Source organism: Labrus mixtus, chromosome 15 (genome assembly GCF_963584025.1).
Source record: "Labrus mixtus chromosome 15, fLabMix1.1, whole genome shotgun sequence".
NCBI classification, from domain to species: domain Eukaryota; kingdom Metazoa; phylum Chordata; class Actinopteri; order Labriformes; family Labridae; genus Labrus; species Labrus mixtus.
In genome coordinates this window covers 17,705,351-17,726,433 of record NC_083626.1, presented here as the reverse complement: position 1 = coordinate 17,726,433, position 21,083 = coordinate 17,705,351, and the positions used below count along the sequence as shown (strand labels likewise).

At 40.7% G+C, this 21,083-nt stretch overlaps 1 protein-coding gene across 3 annotated transcripts in view; it reads right to left on the bottom strand.

Moving 5' to 3' along the window:
* Window positions 1–21,083, bottom strand: part of LOC132989349 (IQ motif and SEC7 domain-containing protein 1-like) — a 94,235-nt gene that overhangs the window by 64,762 nt on the left and 8,390 nt on the right. For 2 of the 3 annotated variants that reach the window (XM_061056933.1, XM_061056925.1), the window contains exons 2-3: window positions 10,329–10,358; window positions 3,557–3,664 (exon numbers count right to left, since the gene is read on the bottom strand). In XM_061056933.1, the coding sequence (XP_060912916.1) occupies window positions 3,557–3,664; window positions 10,329–10,358 (138 nt within the window). The remainder of the gene's footprint in view (window positions 1–3,556; window positions 3,665–10,328; window positions 10,359–21,083) is intronic. The other variant, XM_061056926.1, reaches the window with a different exon arrangement.

Sequence of the window (21,083 nt, the reverse complement as noted above, 5' to 3'; positions counted from 1 at the left end):
TTCTATTGCACTGAAGGCATCTTCATCGACACCCACACCCACACACCCACACCCACACCCACACCCACACACACACACACACACACACACACACACACACACACACACACACACACACACACACACACACACACACACACACACACACACACACACACACACACACACACACACACCACATCACTACAGCCCTGTAATTAAACTGGGTAATGGCAACAGTGCGCGTTACGTCACATTAACAGAAACATTCTCCTGTCCTGTGTCCCACAAATAATGAATACTTTAATGAATGTTTGAGAGAGAAACACAATTAAATGAAACGATGAGTCAGTGAATACATTAGTAGTATCATTAAAAATCATTCAATTATTTATGTTGTTTAACCAAGAGAAAGTCATCAAGTCATATTTGTTTTGGCTCTGAGTGCAGCTTTTCAAATGCAAAGATTTGTTGGTGTTCTGAGCATTTTAAATCTAATGCTAATGGCATTTCATTGTAGGAAAAAAATAGTTTAAAATGTTATGAATGAAATTCATTCATTGCTAATAATAAATGTTGAAGGTTTAAGTGACAGTGAAATAATATTTAGTAGTGATTAATCGAATCATCCTCGAGGCGGGTGACACTGGTTCAGATACGGCACGCGGCTCCTTTCCTGCATGTCATTCCTCTCTCCCTCTCTATCTCCCTATTTTCTGACTCTATCCACTTTCCTCTCAATAAAGATATACAACTGTACAACTACACAAGAACAACTAAGAAGTTGCAGCCCTTTGAAACTTGAAAAAATTGAAATGGTGTATTCAAAGGTGCAATTCAATCTTGTGTTCTAAAAAGGAAAGAGAAACATGTTACATAAAACATGACACCATTCAACTTTTTTTCTTCGTTTACGTTTGTCAATAACAAAAACAACATGCTGGTGTCTATCCAAACAAAACATGTCCACACAACATTTGGTGAGTTTCACTGTGTGCTCGTTGAATCCGGATGAGCTGGTTCTGAGACGCTGCTCAGTCATTTTACAATCAATTTGTGCACTTTGTGAGCTTGTTCTTGAACCTCTGAGCTCATTTACTCAACACTTCCTCTGATGATCATTTTTGCACACTTAGTGGCAGAAACATCATATACCCAGCGTTTCAACAGCAACATCATTAGTTAACTGTATTGACTCCAATATGCACAGTCAAGCTATTTCGTTGGCCGTGTATTCCTAAAGCTGATGCTTTAGGAATACAAGTAGCAAATGCTACTTCTGCAAGTGATTGCTTTGTTGCAAAGCAGGAGGGAGAGAAAAGAGAAGTAAACAGGAGAAAAAAAAGAAAAACGCAGAGAGCAGAGTAATACGAGAGGAGGGCGAACAAAGAGAGAGAGGTAAAGAATAAAATGTGGGGTAGAGGCAACAATCTAAGAAGGCCTCTGGGGTTTGTGTCTGCTTTACACTCCAGCAGCGTCTCTGCTCGCTCTGAATGCTCATCCCAAGAGATCGCCCAAACGCGGCTATTACGCACATATAGCAGGTCACTCACGCTGCTTCTTCAACACCAAAAGTTTCCCCATTAATTCCTATTACTCTCTTAAACTCACCCACCAAAGTCTGTGAGCTTCAAGGGGAACTTTCAGAGAACAACAGCCTTCCACAGATGTCAGAGAGTAACACATGCTCAAAATGAACTATAGGCTGAGATAACTTTTGCTTTTTTTTTTTTGGAAGAAGACGTTCCTGCAGAATTAACTACTTAAAACTACAGACACTTTCTTTAATGAAAGTTTTCTTTAAAATGTCCCCAATATGCTCACTGAAAACATCTGAAACAAGTGGCGTGATTCAGCAGACTGCAGGGAAAGTGAAGAACTGCTTCACAAACGGCACACAAATTAATATTTCACTTCCTCCCATTCCTTCTAAGACGTTCACAAAGACCAATCCCACACTGAGAGCCAAAATGCTTCAATGGAGAATGATTACCCAATTTATTCACATTACTCTGCAGAAATGAAGTGACATTTTCTTTTGTTTTTTTTGGGGGGGGGGGGGGGGGGGGGGGCTGAGTGGTCTTCAGTGAAGCATACAGTATCACTGGAACATCCTGGGTTCAGATCTGGACCATTGATACTTCAGGTTAAGCTACTTTCCTGTCAAGGATGTGGAAGTAAAAAGGGTAAATAAATGCTCATCATTTGGGTGCACACAAACTTCAAATCAACCCTGCATAAGTCAGGGCCATAAGTTGGGTCAACCCTATCAAAATCAATTTTACATTTCTTGTGCATGTCAGTAGGTGTGTGTGTAAAGCCTTTCTAGCACACACTCACTGTTAATGCCCCCTAATCACATAGATTGACACCGACCTAATAAAACAAATCTCAAGAGGCTTCTTGATTAATGAAGGTTACACAGATGAAATTAAAAAAACATAATAGTCAATATTCAGCACAAACTCTCTTTCAATCCAATGCTCACCTCCGTGAAAAGGTAACAAAGCAAACAACAGAAATAATTCAGCAAAGACAAAAGGATTCTAAAAATGAAATGGGGGTATGTTCTCTTGCATTGTCATCATTAATACATTTAGTGGTTAGTTACAGCATGACAGTGAGAAACGACTTGAGCCTAAGCAGAGGCAAAAAAAAAAGAAAATGCTACTGAGCCAGAGAGGAAAACAATCAACCTCCAATCACAGCCATCATCTTGTTTACAGTCATGATCCATTTAACCTATTAGCACTCAGCTGTGCTTCACAATTACAAACAGTGCAATAATCACACGGGGACAATCAGACAGAAATGGCAAATTCTTCTCTTTTTACTGCAGTTTAAGGGAAGTCTAAAAAAAGCCCACAGATGTTCCTGCTCATCAGAAACTTCTGAACGCTGCTCTTTAAAAATAGGACATTACCACTATGCTCTGGGATTTATTTTTGGGCTGTGCACGAGCCAAAAGTGGGCTATGGATTACTCTTCTTTTTGATGATCAAGCACACGGCACTACAGTAGGAGGCGTCTTTTGAAACTCTCTGCAGCCTTTGAAGCCCCCCCCCCCCCCCCCCCCCCCCCAAGTCTGTCCCAACGATGCAACTGTCTGCGCCCGTCTCCCCCTTGTGTTTTCCTTTTCTGTGAAGCTCTCTCCAGCTCCAAGCTCAGCACAGGCTAATGGGTGAGCAGTTTCTACGCACGGATCATATTTCATTAAGTCTTAGGCTTAATGACCTCGTCCTCCGGTGCATTTGGCAACTGGAGTTCGTTGGACACATCAGGAAATCAACGTTGCAGCACTGAAAATGCTGTGTCATAAAAAGCCGCTGATTTTGAACTCAGCTGCAAAGACTCAAATATTGCATCACAGCATCGTCTGTGGCCGTCAAGCTGTCACGGTCCATACATCTGCAAAAGACAGCCTAATAACCAGGGCGTCCATATCCACTCTGACAACTGTTAGACACTGACAAGAGTAAGACAAGAAAATGAGTGTTGTGCCACCGTGCTGGAAACACTGTTGTACTTGCGGGACAAACATTGAGTGTGTAATCAGAAAAACAACATCTTACTGTACCCAAAGGACGCAGACTTCCATTTACGGCAGGGGACGACTCGTCTGTGGCCCGCAGACACCAATCTCCCGGGATTCTCTGGAACTTCCACAGGTAGAGAGGCATGTCTCCTACAGGAGGACAAACAGTGTTACAATAAAAACCCATTTTCAGACTGTCGGCATAGAGGGGGCAGGTGTCAAATAAAAATGTATGTGTTGTGTGAATATTCTGTATTAAAGTCAAAGTCAAGGATCCCCCAGAGGAATTTCTCTGGGGGGGGGGGGGGTTGTCAAATGGAGGGTTTTTTTTTTTATCTCAGTACTGTATCATATTTCTGTTTGATCACAAATAGAGCACAGCTGATGAAACTTACATTTAGTATTGTAACCATCCTCTAGTATCATTTAAATAAGTTTAAATGGAATATTTAATCAAAGTATCCGCAATGAGAATTGTTTCAAAGTATGAAAAAAATCTCACACACACAAATAAAGATTCATTTATGTGTTCTTTGTCCCACTGCACTGCATTCAACTCATAAGCAGTTGTTTCCTAAACTGTTAGCAGCTTCTACGAAGACAATAAGTTGAAGTCTGTTCTGAAAACTTGCAAGGACATTAGAAAATGTTGAAATATAACAATTTTTACATGACGTGTTGTACAGATGACACACCAGATAATGTTTCAAATTCAGCATGTTTGAAGTAGTGTCAGCAAATTAAAGTTAAATTCTAACCTTGAATACGTCAAATTAAGCATTTCTCTTTCACTTCCAACGATATTTACAGTAACAACCCTTTTATTATTTTAGTACTTGTGCAAGTCGGTGTGTGGTATAGCAGTTGTGACCTCGACTGATCACTGCTCCAACACTTCATCTGGCATCTGGGGACCAATTTCCACAGAGACAAATCTCGTTCATCTCTTGTTTGTGAAGGGTTTCACAGAGCACTGCCACCTCTGGGCTGGTTGTCTCAGACAATCTGGGACATTTCTTAGGCTGACACCTAACACATGTCGTCTCTCTCGGGGGGGATATGGTCTTCATATACAAAGAGTAACATCTGGCACGGTCACAAAAAGCCATCAAAAGTAAAACACAACCAGTAAAACACGACCAACATCCAAAAAAGCATTTAGTAAGAATTGAATCCCTCCAAAGAGTTGCAGACGTGCACACTGATGCTATGTGTGAATAATCCTCTGAGTAATCTCGATGGCTAATTGAGTCATGGCTGCTGCCATTTGCTTCTGTTTCGGCGTTATGAATTATTAATTTAAAAATGCTAATGTCTCTGCTCAGGCTGAGCTTGGAGCTGTGAACCGTTGCAATATTCTGAATTGTTCTTCCTGTGCTCACCAGTTAGAAACTCTGAAAACTCTGCAGTCTAACATGTAGATCTTGTCATGTCTGATGCTCAAGTACCTACAGGTTTTACAAAAAAAGGCTGTGTTTTCTTTAATTCCTGTGGAGAGAACTGTTTTCAGAACAGTGCCTGATTAAGAGCTGAAATCCACTTTGCAAACTAGAAAGGAGTCGGACTCACACAAGGACAAAGACGGCAGCGGGCTCAGTTTCCTACAATATATCCAAGTAGAGCATCTAACTCCATGGCAACAAGGGACAGCTAGGGAGTCGAGGAAGACGATATGTTTGTGTGATCCCTGCAGAGAGAGCCTGCTGAGGGTGAGAGGCAGCACCAGAAACACAGCTCTGCCACCTCTCGTCCCTGCAGATAAATATAAGATCCAGCTGTCCTGACATGTTGTGTCGCTGTGCTGGGGTTCCGACCGGCTCTTTTTTTTTTTTTTTTTTTTGGTTCGATTTCTGTTTGAATTAAGAACAGCTCAGTCCACACACATTGTTTGGTCTCAGAACAGTGTCCTGCCTGCAGATTTAAAACAGCTGCTACATCACTATGTCAGTGAACGCCTCATTTATAACGAGCAAAAGAAGCTGCAACAGTGCAGTGTCTTTGCTTCTATTTTGAAATGCATGTTTTACACAAAATACAACAACTTTGCGATAATGAATCTTTAAATTAACTGGGAACACTTTGTTTACTGGTGTTGTTTTGACTTCCACAACAGCCCAGCAAAGCTCTTTTCTCTTCATTGTCTTCTCTACAATAAAGGGGAGGTTTATAATCCCTGTCTCTCTGTTTCTCCAAAATCCTCTGAGGAGAATTACAGGCGAATAAAAACCACAGACCCCGCAGAGGCTCTCCAGAATACCTCCAGTCACCCACCACTGAAATTCTCTGACAAGCTTTTTGGCCTTCATACACTAAACATGCACATAAAGACAGACAGAATGTGCACCGCTCAGCAGCCTTTCTGTAGGACTGTTTGGTGATCATTATTTTTTCTTCATGAAAAGGATTTTTCATACCTGAATTTCCTTAATGACCAATACCAGACAGAACTAAAAAGAACTGCTCTACACTGTAGTACCCTGGATGTTATAATATTACTATCATGTTTGTGTTGCCAGGCAAAGATAATATATGACAGGACACTTTCTTTTATTATGTAGTTTGACAGTTGGCCATATAAAAAAAGGACACAATAAAGTCAGTAATCGGGCTGGAGAGACACTGGTTTCTAGCTGTGTCATTGAATGTTTTTGCTCCTTTTGTTAACCAGTACAGTATGATTAGAGAGGAGGAGGTCTCAGCAGATAATTCAGCTACCATTTAAATCTTAGGAACGACAACCAGTAAAGGAATCCTAACCTAACAACCAGAAGAAAGCCTACAAACAAGCTCAGATAATGTTAGCAGCAGCTCGGCTTGCAGCCCCCTCGGGATATCCCTCTACCAAAAGCATCGGAGAAACTCTCATTTCTAAACAACACTGCATGAATTAATGTAGCTCTGACTAACGTTACATTCTAGTTGATCTTATCCTGGGTTAATTAATTAAAGAATCAGATGGCTGCAAGGACTAGAAAGGATTTGATGTGCCTCCCACCAATAAGAGCATACATGGATGACGTGACACTGGTGACTATGACAGAGCCAAGTACAAAAAGGTTACTTGAGACTTTGAATCAGAATCTTAATTGGGCTCAGATGAAGATAAGGCCTAGGTAAATGTAGAAGCATCTCAGTGTCCAGAGGGATGAGAATTGAGAGGAAGTTTTTTTTGTAAATGAGGAAGAAATTTCATCCATAAGGGAAAAGTCAGAGAAGAGCTTGGGTAGGTGGTATAATGTGGACCTGGCAGGTAACAGATAGAACAACATTGGAAAGATGTGGCAGCAGGCATAGGAAGGACAGATACATGTGTTTAGGTGTTATCAATTTTTTTTTAAAATACTGGTAAAAGTGTTAAAAAAAACCTAAAGAAAGACATGTAAACGAGTATAAATATAAAGGAGCACAAGTGGATTTTTTTTTTTTACAAACTGTTCAGCAGCTCTCATCCTGCTCCATCTTTGCTCTCATTGAGATAAAGGCCTTTGTCGTGTTCTAGTGCAGCGAGGAGCAGGAGAACATCGATTCATCAGACGTTCAGTGAAGAACAATCAGATAGATAGAAGCAGGTCAGGGAGGCTGTCTATCTCAGCCGGGTTCTAATCACATTTGAATGAAGCCATCCATCGTGATTACAGGACAGCAGACCAATTAAACACTGCCGTGTTGTTATGCCTCTCTCATTAGCCGTACAGTGTGTATGAGAATAATCCTCCAATCAAATACAGGGCCAATCTCCTACACTCCACGCACACGCACACACACACACACACACACACACACACACACACACACACACACACACACACACACACACACACACACACACACACACACACACACACACACACACACACACACACACACACACACACACACACACTATAAAACACTCGAACCTCTTCTAACCAGTACGACGCAATCCACAGGGAGCAGACTTATTTATTGATAGCCTGTGCCAAGTTCACTGGCTTTTCTATTATTAATGTTAATGAAACCTACCAAGCCATGTAACACACTAAATTTTAAACAGCCAGGTTCACTTGTGTCACAGTGTGGTGTATTAACAGGCTGAGAGATGTAAGTGACTGTGAGTGTGCTGTGTGTTGTCAGCCGAGTGCTGTGTTGGCACTAGTAGTGTTACATTGTGTTGAGCTCGACTACAATGGCAGCACAGAGCCAAAATGAAACGTGGGACTGATGGAGGAAGTCCAAAGAAACAGTCACAGCCAATCAAATCCAGAGCTGTTTCATTGAAACGAGATCACACTGAATAACTACACTGAGATACTTATGATACATCTATATGGGAAGTATGAGACCGATTAGCAAAAGAAGTGTTCACAGAGGCTCTCCTGGTCTACTGTCCACATGGAGGAGTGTGATGGAGCTCAGTACTTACACTATGGGGAATTTATGCTTTAACATGTTAGCCCTATACCAAGAAAATATCAATCAATGTTTAACTGTAAAGCGCCAATTCATTTTTTTTTATTATCTCAAGCCACTTTACAAAAGAGCAGGTAAAAGACCTAACGCTTTGTTTTATCATCTACAAAGAGGCAACATTATTCCACCATAAGAACAGTAGCCTACTAATCAACACTTAGCAAAGTCACAGGAAGGGGACAACTTCCTTTAAGAGGCAAAACCTCAAGTAGAACCAGATTCATGATGAACAGCCATCTGCTGAAACTGTGCTGGGCTTGGAAAATGAAGCTGCAATGTCATTAATATTGGTAGAAGTATGTGTAGTATTAACAAACAGCTAAGTATGATAAAAAAAAACAAAAAAACAATCAGTCTAATATTAATGTTGGCAAATGCTTTGATGATGGAACAGGGAGGACGGATTATCTTTAATAGAGGTTAAAGTTGGGCAGCTCTAAGATTCATTTGAATATGTCACTGATAATAGATGTCAGGCTGATATTAATAGTTGCAGCTATTACAGCTACTGTCAAGTTTTGTAATTTGTATAATTCAATTGTGCAGTCTTTCCTTTCAGATAAATACATATCTTTCTTAGATGACTGCCCAAACTGATAGAAAATATGTCTGATGAGATATTTCTTTAGTTGAACTGCTCTCAGGCTGTTCATTGATTCATTGAAGAGCTGAGCAGGAGTCACGTTTGCATCCAGCACATGTATGCAGCTGCCAACAAGTCACATGATCTTAAAATCGGCTGGCAGATCTGTACATGTTAAGACGAAATGTTATAAAGAAGCAACACAATAGAAGTCTTGGCATGCCAACACTTCACATTAATGAAGGGAGGAACTGTGGCCAAAATTCACAACCACATATCTAAAGGACACTTCTGTCGGGACAGAGATACAGTGATGATATGATCAAAGATGACAGAAAGAAATGTCAATTATTCTTAATCTTCTTTTTTTTTGCATGGTACTTAACACTATATCAGTTTCAGCCAAACTATAGAGCTGAAGAGAGCTTTTATTAAACGAGATCATGTTTTCTTTACATTTTTTCAGCTTTTTTTATTCACTCATCTCAATGAGTGCTGAGATCTGTGGAGGAAGGCTGATGCCAGAGATGATGGAAGTGAAACAGAGGATCAGGTTACAGTATTTGTACTTGCAGGTAGATGTTTTTCACAGTAAACAAGGCATCCATTTTTATTATGCTATCTAAATATTTACAGAGCTGTGTGCTTGAACCTGAAAAAACCTACCATGGTAAAAAAAAACACACCATATGATTATCCTTATTAAATATAGCTTGTTTATTATTCCAGATATATCACTCTTTTTTTCAGAAGCACTTTGAACCCAAGGCAAAGATGTGTAACAGAAAATAATCTTAAACTTCTAAACTTTTGAATTAAATTCATTATTGCAGGGCTTTTTCTTTTCTTTGGAACATTATAGTCGGAGGGGATGCTTCTGAATGGCAGACACACTTCACATGCACGACTCCCGCTCTAACGGACACTTTTACTGTGACAGTCTAAAGACAAAGACTGGCACACATCTCCCGGCTGTGCCCCTCTGGATTTGCTTGAAATTTGTAATGGGACATTTGGAGCAGAAGAAAGACCGGCTTGAAGAAGCCCAGACAGTCAAGCACTGTAGGAGAGAAACAGACATGGCCTGGAAAATTTTGACTAAAGCACAGGACAGGCTCCACTACGCTCAGCTCATCTAGAAACAGACGGGTCCTTAATACACAGAGGCAGAGGAAGAGGCTGTTTGGATCCCACAGTGAAGCATCCCTAAAGAGAGGAGCTGCAGATAAAGAGTGTGTTTACCGGCGAGAGAAGCCCATTTACTCCCTACATGTGAGCCATATTTCTAGATAGTGCTCACAGCAGTGATGGATTCACATTACAGTTTAAATCAGCCCACATCTTTACTCTGCAGAGACACCCCTACAAATCTCCAGCCACTAAAGTACAGCAAGCCAACAAGCCAACAACAGGGGAATGGGACTTTGTGCTGCACTTGACATAAAATCTCATCATTTTCTGCTCACTGTAATATCCACAAACATCATAAAGCACCATATCATGCCCGCCTCAATGCTTCAGACAGAGGCAAAAAACACTTATTCCGGCTATAGCTCCATGTTTCTGCTTTATACGTTATATACTGGAGTACACTTAAATCAAAAGACATACATAATATGTCTTCATGAAAGTGCCGGGTGAAGTGCCTTCAAAAGAAAGAAAGATTTAGAAGTTTGTAAAGAGAATATAGTGTGTGTGTGTGTGGGGGGGGGGGGGGGGGGCAGGAAAATGTGCAGTGAAGGTTTAGAGTACATTGTTTTAAAGTTGTACAGTTGGACGTACCTGACCATCTTGTGAGAGTCAAACTCAGCCCTGAAACACAGGGGAAAAAAAGGTAGGTAGAAACAAGAGTGCTGCAGTGTGAAAGTAAAGCAGATAATGACATGCAGAGTCACAAAACGCCTCGCTGACCACCATCACTTGATTCAGCATTACAGCAGCCAGGTTTAGAGAACTGGCAGACAGGGTGGTGCTTTGACTAGATCAATCTGGCGTCCTAAGAAGCGGTCACACTTTCAACTGCAGCTGCAACATGAGTGTAATATACCAGTGAGGATGCTGAAAATGTCACATACTGTATGGCACTGTGGTGCCCATTAGAAATACAGCATTGTGTTTGAACTGCAGGACCCAAAGCTTTTAGTTTGTACTTCATGTTGAAGAACTGAATGGTAATTTTGAGGAATTGTTGGTTGTATAAAAGTTTATATCCCATAATACAACAGAGTTAATAAAAATCAGGAAACATCCCATGGTCTGAAACATTACTCTTGAAAATGCCTTTTTCTTAGACAACATAAAATTAAAATCACAGAGGTTTAATTACCAAAATGAATCTGAGTTCCCTTTTACTAATTCAGTTTGAGAGTCACAGACTGTATAAATCACACACTGCACTATGTAGAGCTTACACCATTTTGTAGTGTTGTTAAAATCTGAGTGAGCACCATCATGTACACACACAGTATATGTTGGACTCATTGTGCACAATGCATTGTGAAAGTAGTGTACAAACAACAGGTCACGAACCAAGCAGTAGCAGCAGCATTGCAGTTCAAAGCTTTGACGAGCGGAACGTGACGTTTGACCACTCTCATTGGTGGCAGACAGACGAGAGGAGTGACGAGTGTGAACACGGTCACACAAGAAAAGTGAATATTTGGGGGAATTTTTTAAAAAATCTAGGAGGATGTACAAACGAGAAACATTAGTTTTGTACTGATGATGACAACACGATAAGACGAGAACTATATGAACACATAAATGAGATGTGGTGTGAAGATATGTGTTATTATTTATTGAAGAATCATTACTTTATATTTATTTATTACTTTGAATTGTTTTATTGAAAAGGGATCAGTATTATATTAGTTATCAGTGAAGTTCATACTGTTTTATACTGTTGATCCTTGGTCGGTGTTAAGCCGCATGTTTAAGTTGTGCGTCAGCAATGATGTCATTGATGGAGAGAGATGAGAGAGATGGAGTAGTGTTCAAAAAGTGTTTTCTTTTACACCGAATGAGTGCACTATGTAGTCCACTACAGAGAACTCCCTATGTAGGCAGTAGAGAAGGAGTGTGTGATTTCAGACACAACCAATTTAAGATGAGTCAAAGATAAGTAAGAGTTCTTCTTCAGCTTGAAAACTCTCCTGCTTGAATCATTGGTATAAAACACGACCAAATGTAAATACCTGGTACAAGAGAAGCCTGTGTGCATATACTATAAAATTAGAACATTCACCTACGACTCCCAGAGGTGCAAATCTGCAAGAACAATACAATTTATGAAACTCAAATTTCTGGTTCATTACATTTAGATCTGTATATACCATGCAAACCATAACCAACACACCTTAGAAAGGACAAGACACTTGGATGGTCAACAATGTCATTCATTTTCCCCTCACTAATTAATATTGCAAATAAGAACGTTCAAGGAATTTATAGTCAAATTTAATCAGACCTTGAAAGATGGGCCTATCTACCAAACTCTTTACGAGCTCGTGTATCAATAATTAAGATGGATATACTACCACGGATAAATTTATTTTCGTCCATAATTCCTTGGTCGCCCCCAGCTGATTATTGGGATAGAATTCATACCTTGGTAACCAAATTTATTTGGAGAGGGAAACGACCACGCATAAAGTTAACAACTCTTCAGCGCCATAAATCGGAAGGTGGTCTTTCAGTCCCTAATTTGAAACATTATTTTTGGTCATTTATTCTGAGACCAATATCAGTTTGGCTTAATCCCGACTCGGCTGCCTGTTGGAAACCGATAGAGAGCAATTTAGCATCCCCTCATAAACTAGAAGATCTGATTTACTCTGCTGTCCCTTTGAAACGAACAAAACTGCGTCTTGGACCCATAATGAGTTTCCTATTATCAATACGGCACCTTGCTGAGAAAGAATCCAATACTACGTGTGGATGGCATCTTAACACCCCAATTTTTTATAATTACTCTCTTCACACTGGGGGGGGTACCATTCTCATACCCATCTTGGAGAACCAAAGGGGTACATACGTTTGCTGACACTCATAACGACAGTGGGCTTCGGAATTTTGATGATTTAAGACTGTCGTTTAATTTACCAAGCTCATCGTTTTTCTTTTACCTCCAACTGCGTGCATCCATGAAAGCATACGGAGTACCTTGGAACTCTCCACTTACCAGGCATCCTTTGCATTCCTTCTTTGCCCCAAATGGGCAGAATAAAAGGTGTGGTTTCTCAGACATACTCACTCTTCCGGACAACTTCCTATAAAGAGTTGCCTATTGCACGGGGATGGGCTGGCGACTTGAAACAATATGCTGGAGAGATTAAGCCTGACTGGAAGAGGATATGGTCCTCGATTGTGATTGCCTCGAGGAACCCTGATCACCAACTGATTCATTTCAATTACACTCATAGGACGTATCTAACTCCAAGAAAGGCTTATCTCATGAAACGACTGTCATCCCCAAACTGCACATTGTGCACAGAAGGACTCACAGGTTCCTACATGCACATGTATTGGGAATGCAGGGATGTTAAAACATTTTGGGGTGAGGTTTGTGATATTCTATCTGATCATGCTCTCCCGCTCTGCTGCTCCTGAATGATACAACCTCATTAAAACTAACATGTATAAATACACGTATTCTTTTAACAGGCATCACTGCAGCCAAAAAGATGTTGGCTTTACGCTGGAAACCCCCACACGCAGTCACAAAAAAACAGTGGATTAACACATATATTGTTATCACTGGTGTGGAGCTGTCAGTGGCAAGAGTGCATGGTGCTGCAGCTGTCACCATCTCAGCATGGGAATCGATGCTAGAAAGAATTAACAAACTGCTGTAAGCGCTATATTATTATTTTATTTTTTATCTATGTTCTGGAATCTGTTTTCCCTGCACACAGTATTTATTTTATAATAGAGACCTATGGGGTGGGGAGGGAGGGAACGCCACAGGGTTTATGTTTAACTCTGTCTGTTATAAAAGGAAATTAAAAAGTTGATCACAAAAAAACAATGTCATTCATTGCGTAAATAATTGTATTAATATATAAGGTACTATTACATGCAGGTAAGAACCGAGTTGTTCCAAATAACATCATTCATGTAATTATTAACAGCTGTGCTTTTGTTTTAATGAAATGTCAAATCTGCCAACTTAGAAAAAGAACAATTACTAACACTGACAGTTCTTAGTTGATTTCACAGTTTGGTTTGAGACATTGGTATGTATCAATATTTTGCAGCCATACATCTTTCTCCAAGTGTTCTAACAATGACTTTCTTTTCTCCATGCATAACGTCTTTCTGTTACTCAGTCTGTAGTCTCCATTTTGGTCATGAAATTTCATAGGTACTTTGAGAAATACATGCGGTAAATGGCAAACAGAAAATATACTCTTTTACCGCGGAAATAAAAATGTAGCCTGGTCAGTGAACCACAGCATTAAGGGGGCAATAAATTGACTGCTGGGATGCATGGGGGAAGATTTATGAGCCCCCATGTTGGCGGCTCATAAACTCATTTCATATAGAAAACAATAAGGCATTCATGGTTAAATTCCAGTAGCGACTGACATTACGGTACCATAAGGAAGTGTAGCTGTAGAGGGGATTCTTAGAAAAGGTTGTACTGTTCACTTTTTGTGGAGCTTCCTTGGAGAAATAACGATGCTGATTCTACTTTAATAGCTGACAACCTCTTCCTTCCTGCCGAACCCCTTCTATTACTTAAACATCTGCTTCAGATGGTCCGCTATATCGGCAAAGACATCCCAGCATCCTTTAATTATTCCATAAAACACAGAGCAAGCTTGAGACCACTGCTGTTTTCATTAGCGCAAACCCCATTATGAGTGTGGAATAAAGCTGGGTCAATACAAAGCAGTGAAGGGATGAGATTCATTGACACACATACCGCAGTCAAAGATCCAGTGGCAATTACTGCGGCTATCGATTGCTGTGTTTATAATGCATCGCTGGGAGAAATATGCGAACAAAACCATATTTTACAGAGATTTTTGCTGAATTATCTTTCTGTCGTATAAACTGCTGCAACCAACCGCGCAGGCAGAACATCTTCAGAGCGAATCGGAGGGAGGAAGAAGTGGTCAGAACCCTGGACAGCTCCTGTGACATGCAGAAAAACCACAACAACATACTTCTTCAAATGCTACACATGCAACTACTACTCCTATCATTAGATACTTCCTTTATTACTCCTGACTACTCCGCCTCCTACTACTACTAGTGCTTCAACTCATACTTCTACCTCTACTCCCACTGCTACTGCTACTCCAACTACTTCTATCACTCCTGCAACTTCTACCCCTACACTCCTACTTCTAATACTGTTTCTACTGCTACAACTAATACTAGTACAACTCCTACCACCACTACTGTTACTACTGCTTTTCTACTACTACTACTACTTCTCTCCATACTTCTTCCTCCATTACTACCACTGGACCCTAAGAAGAATAGCTGAGCTCTCGGGTACGGCTAATGGGGATCCTGACAAATAAACAAAGAAACAGTGCTACTCCTACTTCTTTTACGACTCTTACTACAAATGCTCCTCTTTATCAGTTGTTGCACAACTCTGAATTTGCACAGCTCTGGATTGGCACAGTTCTCTAGAACGTTACTGAACATTTACAACTTTCATCACTGTTTTTGCAGATTTACATCTCTTACCTCAAGCTTATTCTTATTTTTTAAAATATTTTTAGGGCTTATATATTTTGTATCTATATGTGTGTGTGTGTGTGTGTGTGTATATATATTATATTGTTTTATTTGCTTTGATAACCTGCTGCTGTAACAGCACAATTTCTCAGTTTGGGATCATCTATCTATCTATCCATCCATCCATCCATCCACCAAACATTAATCTCCTACTCTTATGTACTCTTACTAGTACTCCTACAACTCCTCCTTCCTCTACTCCTATAACTACATGTACTGTACTACTACCCCACTACTTCTATATTCCTATGCACTACTTACATTACACTTCTACATCTCCTACTTCTACACACATTTTAAGATAACTACTACTACTCCTCCACAAACGATCCTTATCCATGTCGTGCCTGATATTGTAGTACTTTCTGTGAGCCTCTCAACCATTTGGTGCATTTACACAGTGTGAGGAGGAGTGATCAATCATTATTATTCAAGCTGAACTTCACCACTTCGTGCCCTCAATTTAGGAGCCACTGGCTTGTTAAGTTAAAGCTGCAACAGAAGCGCACTTAACTTTTATTATTTTCTCCTTGTCATGAAATTGTAATGCCTTCACACTGCAATTTGCCCGACCTTCCTCTTAGTGTGAAACCGAATAGAGAGAGCAGAGGAACACTGGGAGTTGTGCTGATCTGATTCGAGGTACTGCGACACTAATGATGTAACTTTGGTACGGACAAAGAGAAATTGCTCTTTCGGAATGTGGACAAACAAAACAGGTACATTGATTTGTGATAACTTCATTTCACTTGCAGTCTAGACAAAAAGAAAAATATTGACTGCCAGTTCTGCTCAATTTGTTTCTTGCAGTCTGGACAAAGGCTTTATTTGACTATGATGTGAAAGAATTCCACATTTTATGACCTCACCTTAGCAGTAGATCTTAAATAGAAAGCAAGTTAATCAGTTTTTCTTCTGCACTGAAACACAGGCTACTGAGGTTAATTCAGGTGCATTCGCAAAGACGTTTCAATAATGCATGAAACGCCAAATCCCACGGGAGGTTTCATTCCACAGGACGGCCAACACAAGCAGGGAGATTGGTTTCTCCCACGGTGGCCCATGTAAAGAGAAGTGAAATCTCTGGTGGCAGAATTAAGACATCACCCCATCTGATACTTCAATTTAAGCTAACACTGCTGTCTGTATTGTCATGTCACAGTCTTTAACCTGTCCTTTAACTCAGTGCAGCTATGCTTGTGTGTGTTTCCTGCGAGTGTGTGTGTGTGTGTGTGTGTGTGTGTGTGTGTGTGTGTGTGTGTTTCCTGCGAGTGTGTGTGTGTGTGTGTGTGTGTGTGTGTGTGTGTGTGTGTGTGTGTGTGTGTGTGTGTGGTATAGCCTACACGTTTGCCCTTTTTTTCCCTTTGGCTCAGAGTGTAGCAACAAGGAGGACAGTCTGTTTCCTGTTGTGATGGAGGATATGGACAGAGGGCACAGCCCAGCGAGAAAAAAAAAAAAAATGCTGACTCAGTTTATCAATCTAGCTTTCTGCAAGAGTAAGTGCAACTGGACACGACTGAAGAAATGCACAAGTCTGCTCATTTAATCTTTGCTCCCTGCCTAGATTTTTTCACAAACGGTATAGGCCACACAGCTCCACAGATCCAAACATCTAACTCTCATTGTTGTGTTTTTAGCTCTAAAAGATAAATCAATTCCTGTACTTTCAAATACAGCACCACCGTGTATCATAAAGTCTTCTTGGGCACTATTCCCCAAAGACGTTTTTTTTTTTTTTTCCGAGCCTCTTTCCAAAAGGCACTGCTCAATGTAATTACAAACCCATTATTTTTTTTTTTTTTATGCTGTAACATATTGAGTAGGGTTAAGTCTTGAAGAAAAGCCTTCCAGCACTTCATCTCTTTGCCACTCTTATTACACCTGTAGGAAAAAGAAACAGTGTAAGGCATTGAAGAAAATGGCTATTTCCTCCAGAAGAAATTCAGAGGTAATTAGAAGGTGGTCCAAGGTGTGTGATTGATGGCATGTTTTCAAGTGTTTAAAGGTGTGTGTACTTGAGATTACACTCCATGAAAAGCCTTACAGTATTGTATTCTTCTTTTCTCATTTGGCTCCCGTTCTCCCTTTTTTTTTTTCTAAACCCATCCCTCAACTTAAAGAATCAGGACATGCACCCCTAACTTCATCTTCAAACATGCTTGAGGAAGCTAACAGCAGGAATTCCATTATGAACTTCACAGAGTCCTTAACTGAACCGCTTAGACCGGAGTTATTCCCCAAGTTACCCCAACAGTTATTGGCTTTGCTGAATACTGTGTCATTCTAATGAAACCGTGACAGCCGTGAAATGCTGCTAGCTTTAGTGAGGGGAAAAATACACCCCTTCAAGCTGTGAGGAAAAAGGGTAACTTACATCTGAAGTAACACCGAATTAACAAAACTTTCTCCAGAAAACAGAATATCACTTTTGCAACGTTGTGATCTCCATTCACGACATTGTCACCTCGTGATCAATGACTTGAACCTGTGCTCGGCTGTACCAGATCATTCACACTGACAGGCTCCTTACAGGGGCACTGAGAAGCTTGCCATTCTTGTACGTTATTTCCCAGTTAATGTTAGTATTTTACAAGATGACTTTTCCTTAGAGAGAACTCTGCACTCTAGATGAAGCATGCTGCAGCGTTTCTCAGTTTCATGTTGATTTTTTCTCTTCCTTGTCCAATATAAGTTGCATGCATGGTTTCGGCCTTTTCCTCAGTCCAGTGAATAAATGAAGGGCATTCATCACGGGTTCAGCCCTCAAAGCGCTACATACTTGTGGCGTTCCTATTACTGAGATCTAAATGATCTGTATTAATCAGCGACTAATTACAGGCAGAAATGTGTCTGGCTAAGCAGATCTAATGAGTCAGTCCAGTCTTCTGTAGTGGTTTGCTTCTCCTGCTGCTGTCAAATTATGTTTCTCTAAGGAGCTGCTGGTGTGTGACCCCCACAGGCTGTCTGCCCCTTCATAAATGGAGGGTTACAGTACTTTAAACACACATTTACACACATTGCTGAAAGCTGCTACAAAAACAGTCCACCTCCTTCCTTCTCTCGCTTTCATTTTTCACCATCTACCGACCTGACATTGCTCTTATAGTCAATATATTATTCAGAGAAAATGACAAAGAGCATGAAATGCAGCGGCAGAGGTGCTGGTTCTGTTAAACTTGATGTACTGTCTCTGTCACTCGTCAGTGTTGTTGTCAAGCTGGGAGCGGTGCCTTTATTGATGAGCCTTTGGAAGACAAGTCATCCGTCTTAGAGCTCACGGATCTGAAATATAATGATAAAGTTTTGGCAGAGATCTAAAAACAAGGTGAAGTTATTTCTTGCCAATGCCTCACTAGGAATGCAAAGCTTTATTTTATGCAGCCTTCGTGTTTCAAATGTATAGTTTGACATTTAAGTCGAGTCCAGTTTAATCAAATCTGACAGAAATATACAAGATCTCTGACAGGCCTTTTTGCATAAAAGGTGGAGTGCCCTTTTCCTCCAACCCTGATTCTCCTAAGCACCTGACCCGAGCAAAGACGGAGCTGGATAAAAAGCAAATCTCACTTTCACCCTGGCTGCATTCCTGAACATATTGCATGGATTTAGATCAGCCCTCTGAATCTCCAGGGTTACTCGAAACACAAGCAGAAGCACATACCATCAGCCAGAGTGGAAACACAAAGATTAGAGTTCAACACCTTTGAGCAGACGCAATGGAAAGAACTGACACTCTCTGACTATTAATAGTAGACAGTGATATCAAATATGTTTAAAAAAAAAAAACAAATCCGCACAAAAACTACAGAGGTGTTGTTTTGAGCTACTAATACAGATATTGTTTACATGACTCCAAACTACTTCCAACTGAATTTTCAGCCAGAATGTCGGTTGTCACAGGCGCAGCCATCTGTAAGGAGTACATGTTTGACATCTAGCTGATAACTAAAAAGATGCGTTAGCAGGAGCTCCTCATCTGTGTTTAGCTGTTGACTCAGCCTCCACCTCGTCAGGGGTCCGCACACACACACACACACACCGCACGCGCACGCGCACACACACACACACACACACACACACACACACACACACACACACACACACACACACACACACACACACACACACACACACACACACACACACACACACACACACACACACACACACACACACACACACACACACACACACACACACACACACACACACACACACACACACACACACAGCGTTCCCACTTGGCAGAAAACCAGTGGCAGCCTTTCAAACAGCTCTCCACAGGTACGAGGCTACAAATTGCCTTCGATTCAGCTGCTGCATCAGCTGGTTTTGACAGCTGTGAGACGGATAATTGGTTCAACTGTGAAGAAGATAAAGAATGAACAAGAGACTGTACTTTAGCCTCTGCAAGTGTGCTACTTTAGTGTTGATCACATTCTGGAAAGATGAAAGAGGGCAAATCTGAAGGCTTAGCTAGCTTGAAGCTAAAGGGTGGAAACTTAATACTAAGTGCATCAGGTTGCAAAGCACATACCGTATTCGAGAAAGACTATTTTTTCCCAACTAACATAACAATGAAGAGTTTTTTGCTTTTAATGTGCTTTTAAATGTCTCAATTGTTTTGTATTTTTTACAAAGTAATTTATAACAGTCCCAATAACACTCTGGGCAGGCTGAGGCAGGTGAAGGTATCTCCTCGCCTCCTCCACCTATAGAGCATGAAACCAGCTAGCTTTACTTAATAACATTGAACATAGAGGGAAATAGTTGGCCTAGCTTTGTCAAAGGGTAACCTAATCTGCTGATTCTGATCCGATTTTTGAGTCACACGGCTGACATGAACACAATTGCGAGTCCTTTGACGTGTACAGGGGGGCAAGACATGACGGCCCACTCTGCTGCGAGCCATGAGTCCCATCAGCGCCTTGACTACGGCGCCGTTCGCTCCCACTCTCTTCAAGGATTTTGTTTCCATAGCAGTCTGTTGTTGGAGAGTGCGCCAATTGTTAATGGGTGTCAATGGGTTGTTGTGACATGCATTGTAAAAACGCTTTCTGTAGTCAGAAGACTAGAAAAGCGCTATACAAGCTCAAGTCCACTTAAGATTTACCATTTAATGCGTAGGACCCTAACCTGCAAACATATATTCATAAGAGCAGTCAAAAACAGGGACCAATTAAAAAATGGCTCAAACTAGTGTTCAAAACACCACAGGGTATCTTTCAGTTCATTTAGGTGCAAACCAGAATGAAGAGCATGTAAATTCAATATGTTGGCTTCACACTGTAGGCAGATAGAGGCTTTAGTTAAATCTATACATGTTTAGTAAAACACCCTATGTTAACAAAGATATGTTTTTATCTGCAGATAGAACCTAAGGGGACACAAAGGTCAACTTTCAGATTTCAGATGTGTCTTCGTACAAATTCAGAATGTATGGGTTTTGAAAAAGAAGCCTAAAGAAAGCAGATTCTTCTGAACATGCAAACAAATTGTAATCATTCAGCAGTATTAGCCTAGCAAATGTCACAGCATTTAAAAGCAGGACTTTTTTTTTTTTTTTTTGCTCTTTTGCTCTTTAAAAGTTAAATCAAACAGCGGCGGCAGTGTAGAGTAGTACAGTCTGGTGGTCGAAACCCAATCTGGTTGCTTGACTCTCACTCGGCTGGGCCCTCTCTCCTTGGCGTGGCCTTTCCCTGTATCTAAAAAAGCCAACAGTATGCATTAAAGCCATCATTAGCTGTTCTTGCAGGGCAACCAGCTACATCAAAGGACACA